Raw genomic sequence first — 26,395 nt, 5'->3', positions numbered from 1 at the left:
TTATCCATTCATCTGTTGAAGGACACAGAAATAATTTAAAACATTCTGCAAGATAAAAAATGAATTTCCTGGACATTATTACCCTAGGTACATGTATTTTAAAAATAAAATAAATATTGTGATGACCTCACAGAGCTTTTATTTACATGAATTATATTTATCAATAATTATAATGTTAAAATTAAAATAGAAAAAGCTTAAAATAGTTGTTGAAAATGACAATAGTATATGTTTACTGACATTAATTTTTTGTAAAAATTAGAATAAAATTTTATTCTAGAATAAAAATTTAAATGAGGAAAAAAGAATGAATTTCCTTTAAAATATTCATAAACTGATGAATTTATTTCATTTTCAAGTTATTTCTACTTAGGTGGAAAAGAAAGTTAATAAAATTCTCATAGTGCAAAAATATTGTTTATAAACATAATCTTTTTGGTTTTGGTTTATGCAGTTAATAGCATACAAACAGATTTTTTTTTAGTACTAATGAATATTATAACATTTATTTTAGTTTTACATCGTGAAGGAAAACAGAGGTAATGAAGGCACATGTGTCGGAGTTTCTCGTTGGCCAGTACATGACTTCAACCACCGTACCACCTCAGATATGTGGCTCTATAGGGCCTACAGTGGTAACCTCTACCACAATGGAGAACAAACACTGACGTTGTCCAGCTTTACTCAAGGAGATTTCATTACCTGTGTATTAGACATGGAAGCCAGGACTATTTCCTTTGGGAAAAATGGAGAGGTACTGAAACCTACTCATAAACTTTTTTTCCTTCAAATTTACAGTTAATTATTCAATTGCTAATTATCTAGTGTATAGATTATCCACCTTCTTCCTCCTTGTCTTTAATACTTTCTCTTTTTATACTTAATAAGCACCAAACTAACAACAGAAATGTGTTAAATCCCAGTAAGATTTTTGAAACAAATGAATAAATTAGAATCATTTATTATATGTGGAATTTCCTTGGTAGTTGCAATTTGGCTATAGTAACTTTTGTTCTGTCTCCTAAGGCTTTGTATTTTAAATTGTTATCAATTTAAAAATATTTTCGTTTCCTTGTTTTTTCCCTCACTTCTGTCACACTCTAGGAACCTAAATTAGCTTTTGAAGATGTGGATGCAGCAGAGTTGTACCCATGTGTAATGTTCTATAGTAGCAACCCAGGTGAAAAGGTAATGAAGCCTCAAAACCTTTATATTTAAGCATAAAGGTTATTTGTTGTTTTTTTTTTTATTAAATTTCTTAGCATCAGGTAGAGTTTATAAGTATAAATAAGCTATTTATACCATTAAGAGTACCTGACCCATATAATTCATTCTTATAGAATGAGGTTAAATACTTTTAGAAATTATCTTTACAGTAAGACACAATTTGATATTCTGGTTAGTTGAATGTAGTGAATCAAATTTTTAAATTTATGTGCAACTATGGTAATTATAGGAACTAAATTAGGGACAATGTGGCTCATTGGCAATTATGGACATGAGAGAAATCTAGAAATAATCTTAAATGTGATAGGATGCCACTAGCTGAGTAATAGAAATTCCAGTTATGATAGAGAGCTACCTTTTATTAATTCACCTGGGGGAGCTCTCAGACGTTATGGATAGTATAAATTTGAAACTTTTGAGAAAAAAATTAAAAGGAATCCCTTCTGACTGAAACCTTTTTATTCTCCTCATCTCAAATCTAGACAGAGGTCAACCTTTCTTTGGTCTCCCTGTACTGATAGACAAAATTTTTTTTTTCTTGCTCCATCCTTTACTGTAGGATGGAGTGTGACTTAGGTTTGTTCTCAAGAATTTTTAGTTATTTTATAGTAATAAGTTTACAAATTAGGTAAATTGGAGGACCCTAACCGTGAAAGTTACTTTTTATTCTATGCTTTAAAGTATATTTTTAAAATAATTTACATTTAAAAAATTAAATTTCCATGAGTTATGATTTAAAGCTAGGTCTTTACAAGACAAGGGAACTACTTCTAGAACAGGTAGGCAATAAAAATTGAACTGGAGATGAAGTAAACAGGCCTCCTAGTACCTGATATTATCCCTTGTCTTGATTATATTATTGTATCCCAAAATAGGTTCTGGCATGTTCTGCTGAGAATTATGGTCATGGTGCTTTTCAGTAGCAAGGAACCTTGAAAAAATTTATACAACCTTAGATTAGGTAACAATCAAGTTATTCTATCTGGAAGGTTTTTTGTGATAAACTTCAGAATCTTTGAGAAAAATAATACTATTAATAGTTAACCTTTTTTTTAAACATTTATAGTGTACCTGGCACCGTACTGATAAGCACTTTATGTGCATAGTTTCATTTAATTTATTTATTTATCTATTGTGGTACTGGGGATTGAATCCAGGGATAGCTGGCCTCAGCCTCCTGAGTCACTGGGATTATAGGCATGTACTTCCATGGCTAGCTCATATTATTTTTAAAATAGTGAAGGAGGCCAGTACTATTATTTGTGCCATTTTTTTCAGATGTAAAACTGAGGCTTAAAGAGATTAAATAATTTCCCAAGATTATGTAGAATTAAGATATTAATTGAAGTCTCACTCCTCTCTTCCAGTTTGCAGTGTATGTCCAGATTGGAACTCTTCCAGTTGTATAGATTTAAAATTTTATCTTTGTTCCCCTTGAACAATATAAGATGGTTCTAGGACACATTATTATTCTGGAGTCTTGATAATGAGAACTGGTGTATACTCCAGACTTTTGGGAACTAAATTAATTCAGTTACATATATCCATCTTCTGAGTGGTCCTACCAGGTCTGTAATTCACGGGCTACAAGAGGTTTAAATGACAGGGCAGCTTATTACAGAGTACCATACTGCTAGTAACTTCAGTAGGTCTGCAACATTTCCTCTTTGTTGTGAGCCATTTGGTATATTACATGTGTAGTTGGTGATCAAATACTAGTTCCACATGGAATTCCATGTGCTAGAATTTATAGTTACTAACAGTTAAGGAAACCTATTGATATCACATATGTTCTACCTTCTTTTCTTTTATATAGGTGAAAATTTGTGATATGCAGATGCGAGGCACACCACGGGACTTACTTCCAGGAGATCCCATTTGTAGTCCAGTAGCAGCAGTGCTAGCTGAGGCCACTATTCAGCTTATCCGTATCCTTCACCGAACAGACCGTTGGACTTACTGCATTAACAAAAAAATGATGGAAAGGCTACATAAAATTAAGATATGTATTAAAGAGTCAGGTCAGAAGCTAAAGAAAAGCCGCTCGGTTCAGAGCCGAGAGGAAAATGAAATGAGAGAGGAGAAGGAGAACAAAGAGGAAGAGAAAGGTAAACATAATAGACATGGCCTTGCTGACCTCTCAGAGCCACAGCTGAGGACTCTTTGCATAGAGGTGTGGCCCGTTCTGGCAGTGATAGGAGGAGTTGATGCTGGTCTTAGAGTTGGAGGTCGGTGTGTTCACAAGCAAACTGGGCGCCATGCCACGCTGCTGGGAGTGGTCAAAGAGGGTAGCACGTCTGCCAAGGTCCAATGGGATGAAGCAGAAATTACCATCAGGTATGATCTGTTGAGTTAACACTTTTAGCAAATGAATATTTAATAATGAAACGGGCCTTTTCCCATGGACAGTAAGTATAATCAATGTATTTTAGATGAATTGCTGGTTGAGTTTTTAAAAATATTTTTCCATACAGCTAACTATTGGTACTATGATTTTATAAAGGAAAAAAATTTCCAAACCCATGTTCTTTGAAATACTAGTGATTCATCAAATATTTTTGCTGGGCACTGTGGTGCATGCTTATAGTACCAGTGACTTGAGAGACTGAGACAGGAGGATGGCAAGTTTGAGGCCAGCTTCAGGAATTTAGCAAGACTTTGTCTGAAAATAAAAGAGGGTATAGCTCAGTGGTAGAGTACCCTTAGGTTAAATCCCCAGGAATAATAATAATAATAAGAAGAAGAAGCATAGTTTTTTGTTTTATTCTTTTTTTTTTTTTTTTTTTTTTTTTTGGTGAAGAAATGGTAATATTCCTAGTTAGGTTTAACTGGAATCCTTCTTTCTGTTTTTCATTTGGTTTCCTGCCTTTTTTGGTGACAGATGGAGTACTGGAAATCAAACCAGGGTCTTTTGCTTGCTAGGCAAACACTGTACAACTGAACTACATCTCTAGTCCAGTTTCCTGCTTTTTTGGTCATTTCTACTATACTGGGATAGTAAAAAGCAAGCCAGCTGATCTGTTGATTTTATTTTGATAGAAGGGCTTTGAGTATAGCATGGGAACATTTGAATGACTAGAATTACATTTTGGATTATCTTTGACTTAAAGTATTCTTGTTCTGCCCCTGCTTTTTTAAGCACCCATATTTCTATTCCCTCAATGTGCAGCATTTAAAAAAAAAATTTCTTTAAGTTGTAGATGGACACAATACCTTTATTTTATTTATTTTTATGTGGTGCTGAGGATTGAACCCAGTACCCCACAGTGCTAGGGCTGTATCACTGAACCTCAGCCTGAGCCCCAGATTTTTAATAGATATAATAATTCCATTTATTTGATACAGCAGAGTACTTAAAAGCACTTATGTGTTTGCATTCAGTTAGAATTAGAAACTTCATTTATTAAAGAAGAAAAATGTCAAGTATCACTATCCAAAAAACTGACTTATTACTCCACATCGTTGTATTAGTTGAAAATATGGATTTTTGGTTGATATTATGTAGTTATTCATTATATTGCCTAATGTGATTCCTATAAAGTTATACGTTAATATGACATAGAACAATATCTGAAACAGTGGTTCTTAGCGTTTAATGGAAGTATCATGGTTTTAAAATCAAGTGAATGCTATGGACCCACTTAGTTGAAAAATATACATACATAAATTTTACACACAATTTCAAGGGTTAATGTCTACTTCTCTAATCTAAGAAAAACCAATGATGGTTTTACAAAGTTACATGAAAGTGTTTACCTTTTCTTTTATATTATTTGCCTTGTTTCAGAAAGGATTTATGTTACCTTACTAATATGCATACAGTATAGTAAAATAAGTAAGTTAGTAAATGAAAACAAGTAAGAAAAATGAGGCAGAGGGAAAACAGGATTAGGAAAACAAGACAGAATCACAATTTAGATTAGTACAACAAAACCTTATATGTTTGTTAAAGTTTGTATTATTTTATGTTTAGCATTCATAAACTTCAGGAATTTCTTGCCAAATGTTAGGAAATATATAATCATATTTTTGCTTAAATTATAAATTATAAACATTAATTGAAGACTATAAAGTAAATTTCTTAGTGAAACAAAGTCTTCTATGAAGACTTTGAAAGAGCTATTACCCACAAAATAAACTAGATTTATTATACAGACTTTCCAGATAGCTTACATCAAACTACATCTGGCTCCCTGCTATTTTTGGAAGTAAATTTACACAGCCACTCTCCTTTCTTTAGTATATCAGTGGCTGCTTTTGTATTATAATGGCACAGTTGAATACTGGCAACTACTCTGCAAGATCTAAAATATTTACTATCTGGCCCTTTATGAGAAGTTTGCAGTTCCTGGGTTATATTATATAATAAAGACTATTCTCATTTGAAAGCACATGAACATTTCAGTGCTTTTGCATGTAGCATCACAACTCTCCATTTTCTCATAATAGACTCATTTTTCTCTCTGTAATGATGTCTTTAGTTTGTGTAAAGTATTCTTTGTATTGTGTACATAATACATCTTGTTTTGCCTACATTATTTTCTGTACTTTCCTCCTGTCTTTCCCTCACTTGCTTTTTCCTGTGTCATTCTGATCTTTATTAAAGCTTCCCAACTTTTTGGTCGCCTAGTGATACTCCATTGTATAATCTGGAGCCCTGTGAACCACTGCCGTTTGATGTGGCACGATTCCGAGGCCTGACAGCTTCTGTGCTGCTGGACCTAACATATCTAACAGGCATTCATGAAGATATGGGGAAACAGAGCACCAAGCGTCATGAAAAGAAACACCGACATGAGTCTGAAGAGAAAGGAGACATTGATCAGAAACCTGAGAGTGAATCTACTTTAGATGTGCGAACAGGATTAACAGCTGATGATGTCAAAAGTCAGGGTACCACAAGCTCCAAATCAGAAAATGAAATAGCTTCATTTTCTTTAGATCAAACACTGCCAGGAGTGGAATCCCAACATCAAATAACAGAAGGAAAAAGAAAAAATCACGAACATGTGTCCAAAAACTATGACATAGCCCAGTCAGAAATCAGAGCAGTACAGCTGTCCTATCTTTACCTTGGTGCTATGAAATCACTTAGTGCTCTTCTTGGCTGTAGTAAATATGCTGAGCTGTTGTTGATACCAAAAGTCTTGGCTGAAAATGGCCACAACTCAGACTGTGCAAGCTCACCAGTTGTTCATGAAGATGTGGAGATGCGTGCAGCCCTACAGTTCTTGATGCGACACATGGTGAAGCGAGCAGTCATGCGGTCACCCATAAAGAGAGCATTGGGATTAGCTGATCTGGAACGAGCTCAAGCCATGATTTACAAACTAGTGGTCCATGGGCTTTTGGAAGACCAGTTTGGGGGCAAAATCAAACAAGGTAAGTTATCTGACTTTTAAAAAAAGATTTGTGCCATTGAAATTACTTATAACTGTCGATATATTATGTGATTTTTAAGAACATCTTTTTTTTTTTTGGCCAAAACAAGTTTCATATCATTTTTCCTTTGTAAGGTAAACAATCCTTTTTTTGTTACTTTTTTATTAATAATCATTAGCTTAGGGGCTGGGGATGTGGCTCAAGCGGTAGTGCGCTCGCCTGGCATTCGTGCAGCCCGAGTTCAATCCTCAGCGCCACATACAAACAAAGATGTTGTGCCCGCCGATAACTAAAAAATAAATATTGAAAATTCTCTCTCTCTCTCTCTCTCTCTCTCTCCCCTCTCTCACTCTCTCTTTAAAAAAGAAAAAATAATAATCATTAGCCTATACATAAATTTCTGTTTTAAACCTTCCTAAGCATTATAATTATAAGGAAATTTTGTAAAACAAATTTAGTTCATGCTATAAAAGGTACCCAAGTATTTATTGATCTGATTCAAAATATATAATATTCTACTAACTTCTCAGAGATATTTTAATTAATTAATTAATTAATTTTAATTAGGTATATATGACAGCAGAATGCATTTTGATTCATTGTACACAATTGTAGCACAACTTCTCATGTCTTGCACCATATGTGCAATCCTACATGTACCCAGGTTCTTGAGGTCTATCTCATTTCATCATCTTTCCTGCCCCCATACTCCCTTTCCATCTATCCTTCCCCTTTGCCCAATCAAAGTTTCTCCATTTTTCCCATGCCCCCCCATTATGGATCAGTATCCACTTATCAGAGTGAACATTCAGCCTTTGTTTTGGGGGGATTGGCTTACTTTGCTTAGCATGATATTCTCCAACTCCATCCATTTACCTACAAATGCCATAATTTTATTCTCTTTTAATGCTGAGTAATCCATTGTGTGTATATATCCATAGTTGCTTTATCCTTTCATCTATTGAAGGATATCTAGGTTGGTTCCACACAGTGAATTGAGCTGCTATAAACATTGATGTGGCTGCGTTACTATAGTATGCTGATTTAAGTCCTTTGGGTATAGACCCAGGAGTTGGGTATCTGGATCAACTGGTGGTTCCATTCCAAGTGTTCTAAGGAAAACTGCTTTCCAGATTGGTTACACCAATTTGCAGTCCCACCAGCAATGTATGAATGTGTCTTTTCCCCTCGCATCCTCACCAAAACTCATTGTTGTCTGTATTCTTGTTTGCTAGGTATTTCTTATTCTTGTATCTATATGGTTTATCTTTGCCTGTAAAGATTGAAGATAGGTATCAAAATCAAAGTCCTAAGGAAACACGGTTTTAATGATTGGTTATCTTTAGAGAATCTCTTATTAAATCCTAAAAATGAAAGTGAGACTTTCATCTGTTTTTGAGAGAACCCTCGTCTCTAAAAACAGAACTGGATAATTGCAACACCTCTTCTCTAAAAACAGATAATTGCCATTCTGACTGGTGTCTCAGAGCTATTTTTAAAGAGCACTTTAAAGCCCACAACTTTTATAGACCATATATTATATGTAAAAAAAAAATCTTTGTTTTATCTTTTATCCTCCCCTTTGGGAACTATAAATTTTGAAATAAAAATTGAGTTTCATTCAGGAAATGTTTATTGGGTGTATACTACGTGCCAGGTACTTTTCTAGGTTCTACAATCAATAGTGAACAAAATAAAGTCCCTTGCCTTCATGAAACTTACATTGTTCTTTATTCCTTCCCTTTCCACAAACTCTTCCCCTTCCCCTTCCTTTCCTTTGCCGTTACTTCTTCGCTGTCTTCACTTAGTAAACAGAGAGAGGTGTGTTATAATCATGTTGATTATGAAGGAATGTGACCATTTAGCAAATCTAATAGAATAAGCTGTCCTTCTAGCAACTCCTATTTTGTTTTTTTAGTGGGCTCCCTTACTAGATTAGGAAAAACTATATAAATACACTGTAAATATTTAGACATTTTAACTCCCCCCACCCATTTTATCTCTTAGGATAAGGACTCAAGAGTCATTTTGAAAGCATGGAGGTTTTGTTAGGTATTTCTTATTCTTGTATCTATATGGTTTATCTTTGCCTGTATAGACTGAAGATAGGTATCAAAATCAAAGAACTAAGGAAACACAGTTTTAATGATTGGTTATCTTTAGAGAATCTATTATTAAATCCTTAAAATGAAAGTGAGACTTTTACCTGTTTGTTTTTGAGAGAACCCTCTTCTCTAAAAACAGAACTGGATAATTTCAAGGTCTTGTTATAGTACTATCTATGGAGTCTGGAATAATGAGTACAATATTCATATAAGGATGTGTGTATATATAGGGACTTTTTCCTGTAAATCTTTCAGAAAACGTATTTAGAAACTTTTAAATAATATTTTTCCACATCCACTGTTATTTTTGAAGAGAAGAAATGCTTACTTTCCTAACCTTTATCTTGGTTGATAGAGATTGATCAACAAGCTGAAGAAGCTGACCATGCCCAGCAGGCACAGACACCTGTTACCACGAGCCCATCAGCCTCAAGCACAACTTCCTTTATGAGCAGTTCCCTTGAGGACACCACAACTGCCACCACTCCAGTCACTGACACAGAAACAGTGCCTGCATCTGAGTCCCCAGGAGTGATGCCACTTAGTCTTCTCAGGTAGAGAAGTTGACCTTTAATGTCTGCTATTCTGATGCCTCTAGTTCTCCAGGCATGGTTGTTTTCTTAATGAATAGTGGGCCCAACTGAATGAATCTGGAGCTAGAAAGAACCTGAGATCATTTAGTAAAGCCCATTTAAATGAAGTTGGAAATATCCCTCAGAAGTTTAATAAGTTACCTCAAAGTCTCACAGTGGTAGACCCAGGTCTAATCAGCCATGCCACTGATGAGCAAGGGCTCCAACACTTGAGTGCTGTCTTAATGATGATTTTTTTTTTTTTTTGATTGAGCTTTGGAATTTTTTTCCTTCAGAAGATAAATACTTGGGTTTTGAACATTAGTTTCAATAAAAAGCTCATATCCATGAATATATTTTTTCATTATTTTTCGTTTAAACATAATTCTTTATACTTTTATTTGTACTATAAGATCAAATAAGTGTGCCTTTTCAAATGAAAAGGCATGTTTTATGATGCTTCTTTAGCCAACCCTACTTAATAGGTTTGTAAATTCCAAATAACGTTTACTTATTTAAATTTAGTTTTGTTTCAGTTTGTCAGATATGTACACAAGGGAAAACTTCAGAAAGAAGACTGTTCTGATCTCTCTTTTTAACTTCGGCTTAAGTGAAACAAGGGAAACAAATGTTTAGTGTTTCTTTTTAAAGTTATCTTTTTCCCTTCTTCTTACTTGACAGGTCATTTTTATATTTATTCTGTAGGCCAATATCTTAGAAAGTAGAAGAGGAGAATGGTTGTCTTGTAGTGAGTCTCAATATTTGGACATGTGTACATTATTTCCTATTTTGATTTTATGCTAATAACCATTGCTATTTTCTCAAAGGCAAATGTTCTCTAGTTACCCAACTACCACTGTACTTCCCACACGTCGGGCACAGACTCCTCCAATATCGTCGTTACCAACCTCTCCTTCTGATGAAGTGGGAAGGAGGCAAAGTTTAACTTCTCCTGATTCACAGTCAGCAAGGCCAGCTAATCGTACAGGTGTGTGTGCTTTCATTTACTTTGACACCCAAACATCTTGGCATTCCAGATGTATGGACTTTATTATGTGGACATTATAGTTTGTCTTCACTGAAGGTAAAGCAGTGATTTTAATGAAGGAAAACTGCACCCATCAAATTGAGTGTCTTCTTCATTTAAAACTATATTAAATTGTGACTTAAAAGACAAATAGCATACTATATATGAGTCATATCAGACTTTTCTTCTTTCCTGATATAGACAATTTTTAGTGATATAAATTTCCCTCTACACATATTTTAGCTGCAACTTACACATTTTGAAATGCTGTGTCTTCATTTTCATTTAGTTTAAAGTACTTTCTAATTTACCTTTGAGATCTTTTTTGATGTCTGGGTTATTTGGAAGTGTGTTATTTAGTTTTCAGATATTTAGGGACTTTAGTTCTAGATATCTTGCTGACTTTAAAAATTCTACTTTTATTGTCATAAAAGAACATATCTTATGTGTGTTTTTTTTCTTTTTTGTGGTACTAGGGATTGAACCATCAGTATTTTGTGCATGCCAGGCAATTACTCTACCACTGAGGTACACCCACTCCCACCAAGCCTAAAGGACATATTTTCAGATCCTTTTAAACTTACTAAGACTTGTTTTGTAGCCTAGAGTATGATCTGTTTGAGCAAATATTCCATGTGTACTTGGGGAAAATGTGTATCGTGCTGTTGAGTGTAATGTTCTATAAATTATTTATTAGGTCAAGTGTTGTCCAAGTTTTCTACATCCTTACTGATTTTTTTGTATACTCCATCAATTATTGAAAAAATATCGACTATAATTGTGAATTTGTCTGTTTCCCCTTTTGTTTCTCAATTTTTATATTTTAAAGCTCTATCTTCAGGTCTATAAAACTTAGGATTCTTATGTCTTTTTTATGAATTAACCTTTCTATTATGAAATAACCCTCCTTATTCTTAGTAATATTCTTTGCCACAAAGTGTGCTTTCTCTCATATTAACATATCTACTCCTAATTTTTTGTTTCATGTTTGGTTTGGGGATTGGGGATTGAACCCAGGATTACTTACAACTGAGCCACATCCCTTTTTCTTAACTTTTTTACTTTGAGACAGGGTCTCACTAAGTTGCTTAGGGGTCTCACTAAATTGCTGAGGCTGACCTTGAACTTGTGTTCCTCCTTGATTAGCCTCCCTAATCACTGGAATTACAGGTGTGTACCTAGCCAATCCTGAGGCGTTTTGTTTTTATTTTTTAAAATAGTGTTAGAATAGTTTAACTTCTACATATATTTGTGCCAGTAATCAGGTCTTACTTATAAAATTGTCTGCTGTTCTCTATCTTTTAATTGGGGTGTTTAGACCATTTACATTTAATACAATATTGACATGATTGATTTTAAATCCACCATCTTTCTGTTTTGTCCCATTTGATCCTTATTCCCTTCTTTCTCCTTATCTAATTTCTTTCAATTATGTAAGTAGTTTTTTTCATTAATTAATTTTATCTCCTTTGTTTGCTAGTTAGTTTATTTTGTGTTTTTGGAAATTACTTTTAGATTTATAGTATACATTTTTAATTCTCACAGTACCTTCAAATGATATGCCACTTGATATAGAGTAAATAGAATTTTTACAACATAATGCTTTTATTTCTCCATTCTCAGCATTTATACTTTTAGTTTTATACATTTAACTTTTAAATATATTATAAGCCCCATTATAGATTGTAATTTGCTTTGAATAGTCTTTGTTGCTGTACTTTCTGATGCATTAATCTTTTTTCTGCAGTGTCTAATCTGCTGTTAATCTCTTACAGTGTATTTTTTTATTCTGATACTATTCATCTCTAGAAGTTTGATTTGAGTCTTTTTTACCTTTTATCTTTCATGTCTTTTTTAACATGCTCAGTCTTTTTTCTACCTTACTGAATACATGTATATAGGGAATGAAAGTTGATTCTCACAACCAACAATAAAAATTAAAGGAAAAAAAAAAAGAAAGTTGATTCTCATTATTAGCAATAGTCAAATTCTAGAAAGATTCTGTGAACACTGACTGAATCATTGCTTTTAAGGAAACACAGGATTAGTTTCCTGTTTTAAAACACCATATTTAATGTGTGCTATTGGTGCATTAACATTGAATTCATGGCCAACAACACTATAACTCAAGCATTAATGAAGATTATCTAATATGTTATTTTTTCCATAGGGCACATTGTACCTTTCTTGTGCTTAGAAACACTAGACAGTACTTCAGTACTGTGCTTAGGGGCTCCTTTATTAAGTGAAGTCACCAATGAAAAGTACAAAAATGCAAAAACGTGGTATTTAATAGACCATAAAAAGGACATTTGTTATTTTTTGCCCATCCACAAATGACCACAAAAGCAAATGAATTATTGGGGGTACAAATATATGTTATTGAGTAAGCACATTCACAAATAAGGAATCTGCAAATATTTGAGGATCAGTTGTATTTATTATACTTGTCTTTTTTTGGCTATAAGGAGGAGCTACTAGGGATTGAACCCAGATGTGCTGTATCACTGAGCTACATTGCCAGCCCTTTTTATTTTTTATTTTGATACAGAGTTTTCCTAAATTGTCCAGGCTGGCTTTGTACCTGTTATCCCTCTGTCTCAACTTCCCAAGTCTCTGGGATTATAGGAGCATACCCCCAAATCTAGTTTTAATATCTGTCTTAATGTCTTTCTGTCCTTATCAGCTTTCTCATTTCTGGGTCTGTTTCTATCAATTTCTTCCTCATTTTGAGTTGTATACTATAAACCTAAAAATTAAAAAAAAAAAGTTTCTTTGCATATTGGTCATTTTTTTAATTGAATAATAGACATTGCCAAATATTACATATGTCTTTAAATATACTTTAACTTTGTTAGTAATATTCTTTGCCACAAAATGTGCTTTCTCTCATATTAACATATCTACTCCTAATTTTTTTGTTGTTTGTTTTGAGATTGGGGATTGAACCCAGGAACACTTACCACTGAGCCACATCCCCTTTTCTTCCTTTTTACTTTGAGACAGGGTCTCACTAAGTTGCTTAGGGGTCTCACTAAGTTGCTGAGGCTGGCCTTGATTTGCGTTTCTTCTTGATTAGCCTCCCTAATCACTGGAATTATAGGTGCGTACCCAGCCAGTGGGTGTACCAGTGGATATCAAAGCCTTTGTTCTGGAATATAATTAGGTCACTTGGAAGCAGTTTGATCCTTTCAAGTCTTGCTTTTATGCTTTATTAAGTGGGACTGGGACAGACTTTAGCATGGGCTGACTTTTCCCTATTGCTAAGCCAGTATCTTTTTTAGTAGCCTACCCATTAATGGACTTTTACATTAAAAGGACTTTTTATACAGACTGTTCTCACCTTATATGAGCTCTAGATATTAAACTCCTGCTCCTTTTTGGTGGTTCTTTCCTCTACCTTGGTTAGTTTCTGTATCAGGTGAAGATTGAGGAAGAGAAGAGACTTTGAATATTTCTGGAGCTCTCTTTCCTATGCAGCTCTCCATCCCTTATCTCTCTCTCCTTACTGGTATTCTTCCCTGGAACTTCTTGCCCCTTTGGCCTCCCTGAATTATCAACTCTGTCTTCTCAACTCAGAGAAACCACTGATTTTCGTTCAGATTTTCCTTCCCTGTGCTGCAGTGTGAAAATACTCAAAAGGCTGTAGGCTGAGGCAGGTGTACTATTTGTCTTGTTTCCCTCCTCTCAGAAATCACTGTCCTACCTGCCTGTAGTCCAGTATCTGCTGATTATTAATATGTTTTGTCTGGATTTTTAATTGAAGGTTGGAGTCTCGTTTTCCATTACAACCAGAAGCAGAAGTCCATAGTTATATCAAGACCATTACCACTATAACAATAGTGATTATTTTATCTAATATAATATTAGATCACAAGCTATGTTGCCCAGGCTGGTCTTGTGATCCTCTTGCCTCCTGAGTTGCTGGGATTATAGATGTGCACCACATTATCTGGCCAATAGTGATATTTTTAAAGCAAAATTGACAGCCCTCATTTCTTCCTTTCTTTCCTCTTTTTTAACCTCCCTTTCTTTCTTCACTATTAGGGGGAATCAAGTTAGATAGTATTTATACCAGCAAGGTTTGGTAGGGAGGTGACATGGTGGTCAAAGTGGGGTGTCAAAGCCTAATCGGGGTAAGAAGTGCTCCTCATGTGTACAGGTGGCATGGCTTATAGTAGTGGAGTCTGAATGAAGTGAGAAATTATTTGGTATCAGAGCCAAGGAGGATGGGGAGGATGTCTACCAGCCAGTGAGATAATCTGGGAGCAATGATACTTTATTTGCAAAAAAGCACACTAGCACCTAGATCTTATCTTCTAAACACTATTGTCCACTAAAAGGAGGCCAGATCTTTTGGGGAGAAATGGTTTATTGTAAGGCTGAATGAATGTAAGATGAATCTGGAATAATTTGTACCAAAACTAATAAAATGCTCAGGGAATGCTAGGTACATACCTAAAGGATATAGAAATTGAGATTCTACGGGACTTCGACTGTCAAACTTGAGAAATTGGGGTATCAAAATAAATAATCATAATAAAGCTATATATAAGACTATACTTTTTTCTCCTATGGAGATAGGAGAAGCCTTGCCTTTGAGTGGAGGGCCAACTAATGAAACTAAAAGGAATGATGAAATTAGAAATCATCATCATTATAATAATTCAGCCATTAAATAAATATAAATGGATGCTATTGAGTAAAACTTTGATGAGGAGTAGAAAATTCACATTCTTATAATACCTCCTCAAATATACTTTTTAGTTTTAAAGGGAAAAAGGAAAAGAGTAACTTTGCTGTGGAGAAACCTGGCAGATCCCATCTAACTCAAGTAAGCAAAGTTAACATCACCAGAAGTGAGACAGATTGAAATTGTGTATCTTGGCTAGCATAATCCCAAGACTGAGGCAAAAGAATCTCAAGTTTGAGGCCAGTCTCAGCATCCAGTGAGACCCTGTTTCAAAATTAAAAAATAAAATGGACTAGGGATGTAGCTCAATGGTAAAGCACCCATGGGTTTATCCCCGGTATCAAAAAAGTTTAAAAAATAAAAAAGAAGAGGAAGAAAGAAATTGCATATCATGTGTATCATCTAATGGAATGCAATGAGAAAATACTAAAAATCATTAATCTGAATCTAATCATGAGGAAGCAACAATAATTTTAAATTGAGCTACATTATACAAAATCTTTTATCTTCAAAATATCAAATATCTAATCTTGAAATATCTAATCTTTGAAATGTCAAAATGATTGAAGGAGATAGAAGAGACTTGACAACGAAATAAAATGCAAAGATAATCTGATCCCAGATTAGATCCTTTGCTGTAAAGGACATTGCTGAGACACTTAATATGCTTATTCAGGAGAGTATTCTTATTTATAGGAGTTACATATTAACATATTTAGGGGAGGTAGAACATCAGGTCTGCTACTTACTCTGCATTGGTTCAGGATAAAAAATTCTTTGTACTATTCTTGCAAAATTTCCTGTAAGTTTGAAATTTTTTTAAAGAAATTTTCAGCAAGTTTATTTTATATTACTAGCAGATTTATCTGTTTGAAAACCTTTATGTTGCTATAATAAGCTTAGTCATAGCATATTTTACTAGAGTAAGATTTTATTAAGTTTAGACATTTCCAGGAAATTGTAGACTTACAGCTATTGTGAGAACTTACATTTAGGCCTTTACTTCTTTTCCTTTTGCTTTAGCCTTGTCAGATCCAAGCAGTAGACTTTCAACTTCTCCTCCTCCTCCAGCAATTGCTGTCCCATTGCTGGAAATGGGGTTCTCACTCCGACAGATTGCCAAAGCCATGGAAGCTACAGGTGGGATAAATTTTTATTTATTAGTATCTGTAGATATGAGAAGTCCTACCTTAGTGAAGGCAAAGTATTTTTAAAGAGGTCATAAATCTTGGTAAGATTTTTAACACCAGATCCATATAATTGTTACCATTTACAAGGGCATGAGACAAAACACTTCAAAACTGATAGCAACATAACTAATTACTTTGTCCAAATTAAGTAGCAGAATTTTTTCCCCCTATATAGGTGCTCGAGGAGAGGCCGATGCCCAGAATATTACTGTCCTTGCCATGTGGATGATAGAGCACCCTGGGCATGAGGATGAGGAAGAGCCCCAGCCAGGCAGCACAGCTGACTCTAGGCATGGAGCAGCAGTTTTAGGCAGTGGTGGAAAGTCAAATGATCCCTGTTATTTGCAGTCACCAGGAGACATACCATCAGCAGATGCTGCTGAAATGGAGGAAGGCTTTAGTGAAAGGTGAAATTCCAAATTCTTTTTTTAAATTTCTTTTTCTTATTTCTGTTCCATGTGTTAAAAATAGTTCCTCCAAAATAACCATTCATTTCACTTCATGAATTTTTCTAGTGATGAATAAAGTTGGTAAATGTAGTTATGTGAAAAGGTGGGCATTTATAAGCTTATGTTTCTGTGAGGAGTAAAAATGAGAAGTTTTGATCAGAATGGATGTTTTCATGAAAAGCAGGAAGTGCATAAGTTTTATGTAAAAGTTAGCTGGAAAAAGGAAACTGAAAATTAAAAGTTTATTTTAAAGTAAAATAAACACCCTGATAAAAACAGTTTTATCTCACAAGGGATATAATATAGAATGTTCATTTTAGTGATAGAGATTAATTAACGTATTTGATAGAATTGGACTGTCTCAGTATAGTTAAATTTAAATTTTCATTTTATCTTAATTTTCAGTATCTAGTATAATATGTCCCTTTTTAACATTGTAAAAAGAATTCTGAGATGATACCTGCCCTTAAATGACGTGTAACAAAATATTCTAAAATCCTCCTTAAAATCTTTTCTCCTGGGGCTGGGGTTGTGGCTCATTGGTAGAGTGCTCACCTAGCATGTGCAAGGATCTGGGTTTGATCCTCAGCACTGCATAAAAATAAACAAATTAATTAAACTATAACTAAAAAAAATATTTTTTAAAATATATCTTTTCTCCTGCAACACTTCTTATGATATTAGACCTTCTTCATTTTTCATCTCTATCATGGAGTTGTATAATTACCAAGGCTGTGTTTTATAACATGCAGACTTTTTCTAACAAGCTCAGTGAATATTTTCATAATTTATTTTGAAATATCTATTCATAATAATTTCAAATTATAAGTATTTAATTATTTAGGATTTACTGAAATATTTTATTCTATTCAAATATTTTATCTTCTTTTTCGTTTTGGTGTTGGGGAATGAACCCAGGGCTTCACTTATAATAAATAAGCACAATAACCACTGAGCCACATCCCCAGTCCTAATCTAATTTTAATTTGAATCTGAACTAAGCACCATTTCACTATTGGTGGAATTAAAAATCAGGTACACATTCTCTCAGGGCATATGATATTATTTATAATTTAGGAACTTTGCAAGGGACAAAAGACAGATTTCAAAGTTTTATCATAGGCTAAAGACATATCTCAGTGGTAGAGCAAGTGAATACTTAAGCTTCACAAAGCCCAGAGTTCAATCCCCAACATTTAAAAAAATTTTTTTTTCAAAAGCATATTTTATTCTCAAGACATTTAGAGAAAAATGTAGTGCCACAAGAAAGCTTACACCTTGCTTTCTTTTCATGGTATGTTGCTTTCAAACTTGCACTTGTAGCACTGATAATCTGGATCATACAGAGAATGCAGCTTCTGGAAGTGGACCACCAGCTAGAGGTCGCTCAGCAGTAACAAGAAGGCACAAGTTTGATTTAGCAGCTCGCACATTGCTAGCGAGAGCAGGTAATTATATTTCAACTTCTCTTGGTGAAAGACTTTATTTTAGAGTCATTGTAAGGGCAGCATTAAAGAAGATGTAACTAATAATACTAAGTATTCAGTCCACCCATATTAACAAAATAACTATTTGTATATAATTTTCTACATATTTGCATAATTTTACTTAATTGAAATGAGAGTATACATGTAAAGATTTATTTTTTAAGTTCCCTCTGATGTAGAAGGCTATATAGGCCACTTATAAGTTTTGAGAAATTTTTCAAATGATCCCTCAGAAGTGATGATGAATATTTGATATTTATTATCAGTGGTGAGATATTTATCATCAGTGGTAAGAAGAAACTAGAAAGGACACTGCCCAAAAAAGTGTAGGCATAGACTTTTTTTGATGTATTCTGTGGACGTTAGGTACTCACCAGTAGAGAAGGCCCTACCTAAGCAAAAATAAATTCCCTCAATTCATTAGTAAATTATTATAGGATTATGTTTTAAAGTATAAATTGGGGAATATGTTTTATAAACCAAAAACTGGGATATGTGATTTGTCAAAATAGTATTTGATCTTTGAAATATTAGAATTTAAGTAATGATTCAGTCATTTTTGGAAACAGTGAGAAAGAAACTCAGACTGTCCTGGAAAACGCAGGATATATATATATATATATATATATATCATGAATTGAAAGGGGAATGGCTTAGATAATGCCAAGTGAAGTTAGCCAATAACTTCCCCCAAAAAAACAAATGCTGAATATTTTCTTTGTTATAAGGAGGCTGATTCATAGTGGGATAGGGAGCAGGAGCATGGGAGGAATAGACAAAACTTTAGATAGGGCAGAGGGGTTGGAGAGGAAGGGAGGGGGTATGGGGTAATTAATGATGCTGGAATGTGAGGATCATTATTATCAAAGTACAGGTATGAAGACACAAATTGATGTGAATATACTATGTATACAACCAGAGATATGAAAAATTGTGCTGTATATGTGTAGTAAGAATTGTAATGCATTCCGCTATCATATATAAATAAAAAATTCAAAAAAATTTTAAAAAGCAAAAAATAAAAAAAACCCCGAAAGAATAATAACAGCTAACATTTATTGAATGTTTTTCTATACAAAAAAATAACATTATAAAGAATTTTTCATGGGTTATCTTGTTTAAACATTTAGCCCAGTGAGATAGGAGTGCTGTTATTGTCCCTATTTTATAGGAGATGATACACATGTGATAGGTTTGTTGTGTAGGATGAGTTTGGTACTCATCTTATGTGTGGCAGTTAAGAACTGGTAAATATTCAGAATTACTTTATTCATGCAAATAAAATACCGTTTCTGTTTTGTTCTGAGCGGGGTTATACCGCTCTGTGCAGGCCCACAGGAATCAAAGTCGGAGAGAAGGAATATCTTTGCAGCAAGACCCAGGGGCATTGTATGACTTTAATTTAGATGAGGAATTGGAAATTGATCTTGATGATGAAGCAATGGAAGCTATGTTTGGACAAGACCTGACCAGTGACAATGATATTCTGGGAATGTGGATCCCAGAGGTACTGGATTGGCCTACCTGGGTGTGTGTGACTGCAGCGGGGGCTGCTCTGACTTATTTTCCTGCCCTCCTATTCATATATCTTACTAACAGCAGCCTTGTGTTGAGTTGAAGTCTCTAAAAAGCCTTACATCTCATCTTGATGTTTGGGGATTTAATGCTTGAAGTTGCTTTGATACCTACAAACCAATATGAAAATGTTTCTCTGTTGCTTTTTCTGCAATTTTACTGCTTCTTTCCCCAGACTAGATGAAGAGAGCCATATTGTGGCAATATTTGATGTAATGTCAAAGGTAGATAACAAAACAAGCATCAGTTCCCATAGATGCTGCTGGGTTAAGTAACATAACTGTTTCGTTCACATTGCTGTCGGAGTGCATGCTCTTCTCCTTCATAGGTTCCATTTAATCACTGTTAATATCTCATTCTGGGAACCATCCCCACCAAGATATTTTAAATACCTTCATCCAGGGACAGGGTACATGTGGGTTTGTATGTATAAATTGATTAGCATTACAATTTTATAGTAGAGAGACTAAAAAGTTCTTAGACATAAATCTTATAGGAAACTAACTGCCATATTAAGTCAGTAAAATAACTGCATCCTAATGACTTTTCTCAGAAATTTAGAAAATAGATTTAGCATTTTATAGCCAGATAAAAAGTAGTTATTTTCACTTGAGAGGGTTTTTTATTATTATTATTGCTTTGAGATAGGGCAGATTATCATGTTCTTAACTCTTTTCTCACTCTTCTCATATTGCAATTTACAAGAGTGAGGAAGAGCAAAGAAAACCTTCATATTGTGGGTCTCAATTCTGATTTTTAAAAATTAATTAATTAATTAATTTTATGGTACTGAGAATTGAACTCAGAGACCGTCTACCACTGAGCCACACCCAACCCTTTTTATTTTATTTTGAAATAGGATCAGTATTACTAAGTTCCTAAGGTAGCCTCGAATTTAGGGTCTTCTGCCTCAGCCTCCAAAGTTGCAGGCATGCCTCACTGCCTGGCTTGAATTCTTATTTAAAAGAAATTTTTATGAAGTATTAATGAAAATATTATGAATATTTTAAGATATGTAAACAAAGTAGTTAATATTGTAAACAATCTATTTACCTCTTAATTTTATGTTAACTTGACTATAATAATTTGGTATGAAATCATTTTATGCAGCATGTTTGTGAGTCTGAAGATAGGGAAGAAGTGGTGGTATGTGAACTGTGTGAATGCAGTGTCGTCAGCTTCAATCAGCACATGAAGAGAAACCACCCAGGCTGTGGGCGCAGTGCAAATCGTCAGGGCTATCGCAGTAATGGCTCTTATGTGGATGGCTGGTTCGGTGGTGAATGTGGGAGTGGAAATCCATACTACCTGCTATGTGGAAGCTGCAGGGAGAAGTATTTAGCTCTGAAGACTAAGTCCAAGACAACAAATTCTGAAAGGTACCTTGAAATTGTGTAGATATCTAGGCTCTATGAATATCATATACCTTAAGAGATAGGAACTGAAGACTTTCCATGTGAGGAATAATTTTTATCTTCCCAAAGTCCTGTGATTGCTGAATTGGTGGCAGAAAGTAGGGAATAATTTTAGGATCTCTGAGGTCCTGAAATAGAGGCATGACAGCAGGTCCTTTTAGGATCTCTGAGGCTTTGAAATAGAGGCATGACAGCAGGTTCTTTTAGGATCTCTGAGGTCTTGAAATAGAGGTATGACAGCAGGTCCTTCACTGGAGTTTATTAATCTTTGACTTATTGGCCAGTTTTAGTCAGGACACTTGCCTTAACCCTCAGAAGGCATACAGTCAGTTTTTTTCATTGATGTATTATACCATATTTCTGGCATCTTAATTAATATCTTTTTTTTTGGTGAAAAAATAGACTGCTCTGTTTAAATGAGTTGTCATGAAAATATTTTCTCTTTATATCCTTAATCTCTAGTAAGTAGAATTTTGGTCTTTATTGTCAACTATTAAATCTTAAAGGCTTTCTGGAAGTTTGATTGAAAGAGTTGGTTGTAGTTGATCAGAAATCTCCCCAGTTGTTTGGTAAAACAGTTACTGATTTATTAGCATGTGTTATACATACTTACTTATAGTTTTTATTAGATTACCCCATAATACAAAACACTTTTATATTTTGCTGCTTTATTAATGACCTATTAAAACATTCTAATGGCTTAATTTGCACAAATTTGGATACTAACTTTTATATAAAAACACAATGTTCTTCATGTTTGGTGCAGGTACAAGGGACAAGCTCCAGATCTAATTGGCAAGCAGGACAGTGTGTATGAAGGTAGTTGTTTGTTTTGAGAGCCTCTTTATTTTACATGTATTTTTATATATACTCTCTGCTTAACATTTGTTACTAAAATATACCATGATATGTGTTTGTATTTATGTACATATTAACTTGAATATTCTGTAGTAATAACCATAGTTTGAAAGTCAAAGGAAAAAGGACCTGAGCCCAAATATTAGCTTTACCACAAAATGTTAACTTCTGTTTTTCATATTTTTTCCAAAAAGTAGAAAAGATATGTAGTATATTTTAAATTTACATCCTAATTATGAAAGGTGAAAAATAAAAAATTGAGATGACCATCAATTTTTCTGGAGCACTCATTTACTTGAAATAACCTCTCCTTAATGTTTATGGACAGTGTTATGAACGTTTTGTTGGTCCCACAACACTTTTTTTATTGGTTGAAACCTCCATGACCAGTTGTGACATTTCCAATTGTTTATTTTATTTTCAACTATACTGGCTCTTTTTCCCTTCTCTTGTCTCACTCTGCTTCAAGAATGCAGTTTGGTGAGGTCACCAGGAGATGATGCCATAGTTTATGTTGTGGGTAGTGGAATTTGAATCTAGCTTTCTTATATTTATTTATTTTGTGTGCATATGGTTCTGGGAATTGAACCCACAGGCACTTTACCACTGAGCTACACCCCCAGCCCTTTTTATTTTTTATTTTGAGACAGTTTCTTGCTAAAGTTGCTAAGGTTGGTCTTGAACTTGTGATCCCCCTGCCTCAGCCTCCCAAGTCATTGGGAATACAGGCATGCCTAGCTAATCCAATTGTATTTTAGATATGTCTTATAATAATGATTGCCAGCAGAGCTAAATCATGGTTTATATTCACTTATCATATATTTATTTATTTGAATTCCAGAAGACTGGGACATGTTAGATGTTGATGAAGATGAAAAGCTGACAGGTGAAGAGGAATTTGAATTGCTTGCTGGACCACTGGGTTTAAATGACCGGCGCATTGTACCAGAACCAGTTCAGTTCCCTGACAGTGACCCACTAGGAGCATCAGTGGCAATGGTCACAGCTACCAACAGTATGGAAGAGACTCTTATGCAAATAGGTAAACTGAAATACTAATTTGCATTGATTTTTATTGTCTATTTTAATTTGTTTCTTAGATAAATAGAAAGTGGTTTAATGTTTTCTTACATGATCAAGTCTCTCTAGCCAGTTGTTTTAACATTTTAGAGGTATGATATAATATTAAGTTTTGATTTTTTGTGTGTGTTTATGAACTATTGAAGTGATAAAAGGAGGATTTGTAAAACATAACTAAGGATTTTTTAAACTTTGTTATAAGAGAATTCTTTAACTGACTAAAATTATTGGGCAACATTTTTGTTTTTATATTGGTGAAAATATGGAATTTTTGTTGTAGGGAATACAAAATAAGGACTTGAGACAGTACTGGTGACAGTCCTTTATGTGTACTCAAAGCATATTTTTAAAACTGTGTCTTTTTTACATCTATTAATATCAGTGGAAGTGGTTGTGGTGGTGGCGTTGTCTGTAATCCCAGTTACTTGAGTGACTGAGGCAGGAGGACTGCAAGTTTGAAGTCAGCGAGAGAAACTTAGTAAGAGCCTGTCTCAAAATTTAGAATATATAAAGGTCTGGAGATGTAGCTTAGTGGTGGAGTGCCCATGGGTTCAATCCCCAGTACTAATGGGCAGAGGGGGAGTAGATAGATAGATAGATAGATCAGTAAAAGTTACATGAGCAAAAAATGTTTTCAATAGAAACTTTAATACGTTGTTAACTTAGAAATATCTAAATTAGAACTTAAAAATATCCAAGTTTCTCTGAAGGAATTTTCTGTATAATGAAGTTCAAAATGAGCAAAATACATTGGTTTGCTGTATTTCTTTGCAGGCTAGCCTCTATATAAAATAGGAAAATTTTTCAGTAGTCCAGATACTTTTTTTTTTTTTTTACCTGCTGAGAACTAAACACAATCCTGTTTTTTCAGGTTGCCATGGCTCTGTAGAAAAGAGTTCCTCTGGGAGAATAACATTAGGAGAGCAGGCAGCAGCTCTTGCAAATCCTCATGACCGGGTGGTGGCTTTAAGGAGAGTGACAGCTGCTGCTCAAGTTCTTCTGGCTAGAACCATGGTCATGAGAGCACTGTCTCTTCTCTCAGTCAGGTGAGTTTTATTTTGTGTAAATGATGCTAAGTTGGCTTCTGGTATATATTAGATGGGAATCTGATGTTATTTGGGAGGGTAAGATAGAAAAAAAAATTGGGGGAGGGGTGTCTTCCTATGTTGCTTAGGCTATCTTTGAACTCGTGGATTGTTGAACTCGTGGATCCTCCTGCCTCAATCTCCTGAGTAGCTAGGGTTATAGGCATGAACCATGGTGCCTGGTTACTTAACTTTCTTTTCTGCTTCATTATTATTATTATTGGCAGAGGGTGGGAAGGATGGTGCATGCCTGTAATCCCAGTAGCTCTGTAGACAGGAGAATATGGGTTTAAAGCCAGCCTCAGCAATGGCGAAGTGCTAAACAACTTAGAGACCTGTCTCTTAGTAATACAAAATAGGTCTGGGGATATGGCTCAGTGGTCGAGTGCCCCTGAGTTCAATTCCCAGTAAACTCCCCTACCCACCCTACCCCCCCGCAAAAAAAAAAACAAGCCTATTGGTCCATTTCAAATAACAAAATTAAACGTATGCCATCTACTCAGTATAATGACATTATTTTCTATGTGAAAAAAGGTAAGTAAAACTTAGCTGGTAAAAGTTAAAGATTGAATGTTTCTGCAGAATCAGCCCAACTATAGCAAAATCTTGTGAATTTTGATATAGGGACTCTTGCTTAGTTCATATTTTGAAATATAATACAAAAAAGAAAAAGAACACCTGAAAAACACCCATTTAAGAAAAACTTAAGTGGAAGTATTTGGTGGCAAATCAATGAAGAAAAAATAAAACTTAGGACTGTGTGGTGTTAGCTCAAGAATAGACAAATAGGATAATGGAGAAGAATAGATTTCAGAAATAGACTCACACATGTATATAAACACTTGATTTGTTGGATTTTTGTCAGTGGTTAAAACTGCAGAGCAATGTTTAAAGAATAGTCCTTTCAGCAACTATGGCAGGGTCAGATGGGTTTATTCACATAAGGGTAAGAAAAATGAGTCTTGACCCCAAACTTACACTATATAAAATAAACCAAATCATTCCAAAGTTACTCTTAGATCTAAATGTATAAGACAATAAAGTTTCTATAAGTAATATAGAAGAATTTATTCTTGATCTTGGGGTTGAATTTCTAAAGTCATAGAAGGTGTCCACCATAAAGAAAAAGATTGGCCAGGTACAGTGGTACACACCTGTAATCCCAGTGGCTCAGGAAGCTGAAGTAGGAGGATCATGAGTTTAAAGCCAGCCTCAACAAAAGTGAGGCACTAAGCAACTCAGTAGAGACCCTGTCTCTAAATCAAATACAAAATAGGGCTGGGGATGTGACTCAGTGATTGAGTTCCCCTGGTAACCACCACCCTCCACACAAAAAAAAAGAAAAAGAAAAAGATTGATAAACTAGATTGCATTAAAACAGAAAACTTCTGTTTAGTAAAAATCATTAAGAAAGAAGATGTTAGCAATGCATATAACCAGCAATATATAGAAAATTCCCATAAATCAAAAGTAAAAAGAATTCAAAAGAAAAGTGGGCAAAATACATTTTAAGAAGTGTTTCATACAAGAGGATTTCCAAATGGTAAACATGAAAAGGTATTTAAGCCTCATTAGTCTTAAGAGAAATGAAAATTAAAAGCCAGTGACATCTTTCACACTCACCAGAATGACTAAAATTTAAGACTTGAGGAGGGTGGGTGAACATAAGGCTGTGAAACACCTTGAGAAAATAAATTGATACAACTACTTTGGAAAACTGTTTGCTAATATCAATTAAAGCTGAATGTGAACATACCCTATGACCCAGCACTTCTGGGTAGATGTATACAACAGAAATGCTTCTACATGTGCACCAAAAGACATATGTAAGAGTATTCGTGACATAACAGCCTCACAGTAGGAAACCACCTGATTATCATCTGTATGGACAAATGGATTATGGTAGTTTTTGTTTATATGTCAATAAAAATTAATAAACTGCATAATGTAATCACATGGCTGAATCTTACAAAATCTTGAGCCAGACACAGAAGAGCACATACTTTATTATTCTCTCTATATATATATGAGTTCAAAAAGCAGACAAAAGTAATTTATGGTTTTAGAAGTCAGTGTGGCCAGGGTTGGTGGCACACACTTGTAATCCCATGACTCTGGAGGCTGAGCTGGAAGATCACAATTTTGAGGCCAGTTTAGGCAATTTAGGGAAACATGTCTCAAAAATAAGAAGGACCAGAGGTGTGGCTTAGTGGTAAAGCACCCTAGAGCTCCCAGTATCAAAAAAAAAAA

General features: G+C 34.5%; 1 protein-coding gene across 5 annotated transcripts in view; it reads left to right on the top strand.

Annotated features, from left to right (window-relative positions):
- The window catches only part of Herc1 (HECT and RLD domain containing E3 ubiquitin protein ligase family member 1), a 185,032-nt gene that overhangs the window by 122,119 nt on the left and 36,518 nt on the right, over positions 1-26,395 (top strand). For 2 of the 5 annotated variants that reach the window (XM_076850911.2, XM_076850907.2), the window contains exons 35-48: positions 515-754; positions 1,105-1,188; positions 3,044-3,564; positions 5,834-6,609; positions 9,070-9,268; positions 10,114-10,274; positions 16,030-16,146; positions 16,372-16,603; positions 17,969-18,093; positions 19,440-19,660; positions 20,818-21,090; positions 21,893-21,941; positions 22,822-23,022; positions 23,932-24,106. In XM_076850911.2, the coding sequence (XP_076707026.1) occupies positions 515-754; positions 1,105-1,188; positions 3,044-3,564; positions 5,834-6,609; positions 9,070-9,268; positions 10,114-10,274; positions 16,030-16,146; positions 16,372-16,603; positions 17,969-18,093; positions 19,440-19,660; positions 20,818-21,090; positions 21,893-21,941; positions 22,822-23,022; positions 23,932-24,106 (3,374 nt within the window). The remainder of the gene's footprint in view (positions 1-514; positions 755-1,104; positions 1,189-3,043; positions 3,565-5,833; positions 6,610-9,069; positions 9,269-10,113; positions 10,275-16,029; positions 16,147-16,371; positions 16,604-17,968; positions 18,094-19,439; positions 19,661-20,817; positions 21,091-21,892; positions 21,942-22,821; positions 23,023-23,931; positions 24,107-26,395) is intronic. The other 3 variants (XM_076850910.2, XM_076850909.2, XM_076850908.2) reach the window with 3 other exon arrangements.

This window comes from Callospermophilus lateralis, chromosome 3 (assembly GCF_048772815.1).
Source record: "Callospermophilus lateralis isolate mCalLat2 chromosome 3, mCalLat2.hap1, whole genome shotgun sequence".
Classification (NCBI taxonomy): Eukaryota; Metazoa; Chordata; class Mammalia; order Rodentia; family Sciuridae; genus Callospermophilus; species Callospermophilus lateralis.
The sequence above is the reverse complement of the archived record's forward strand: the minus strand, read 5'-3'. Positions and strand labels throughout refer to the sequence as shown.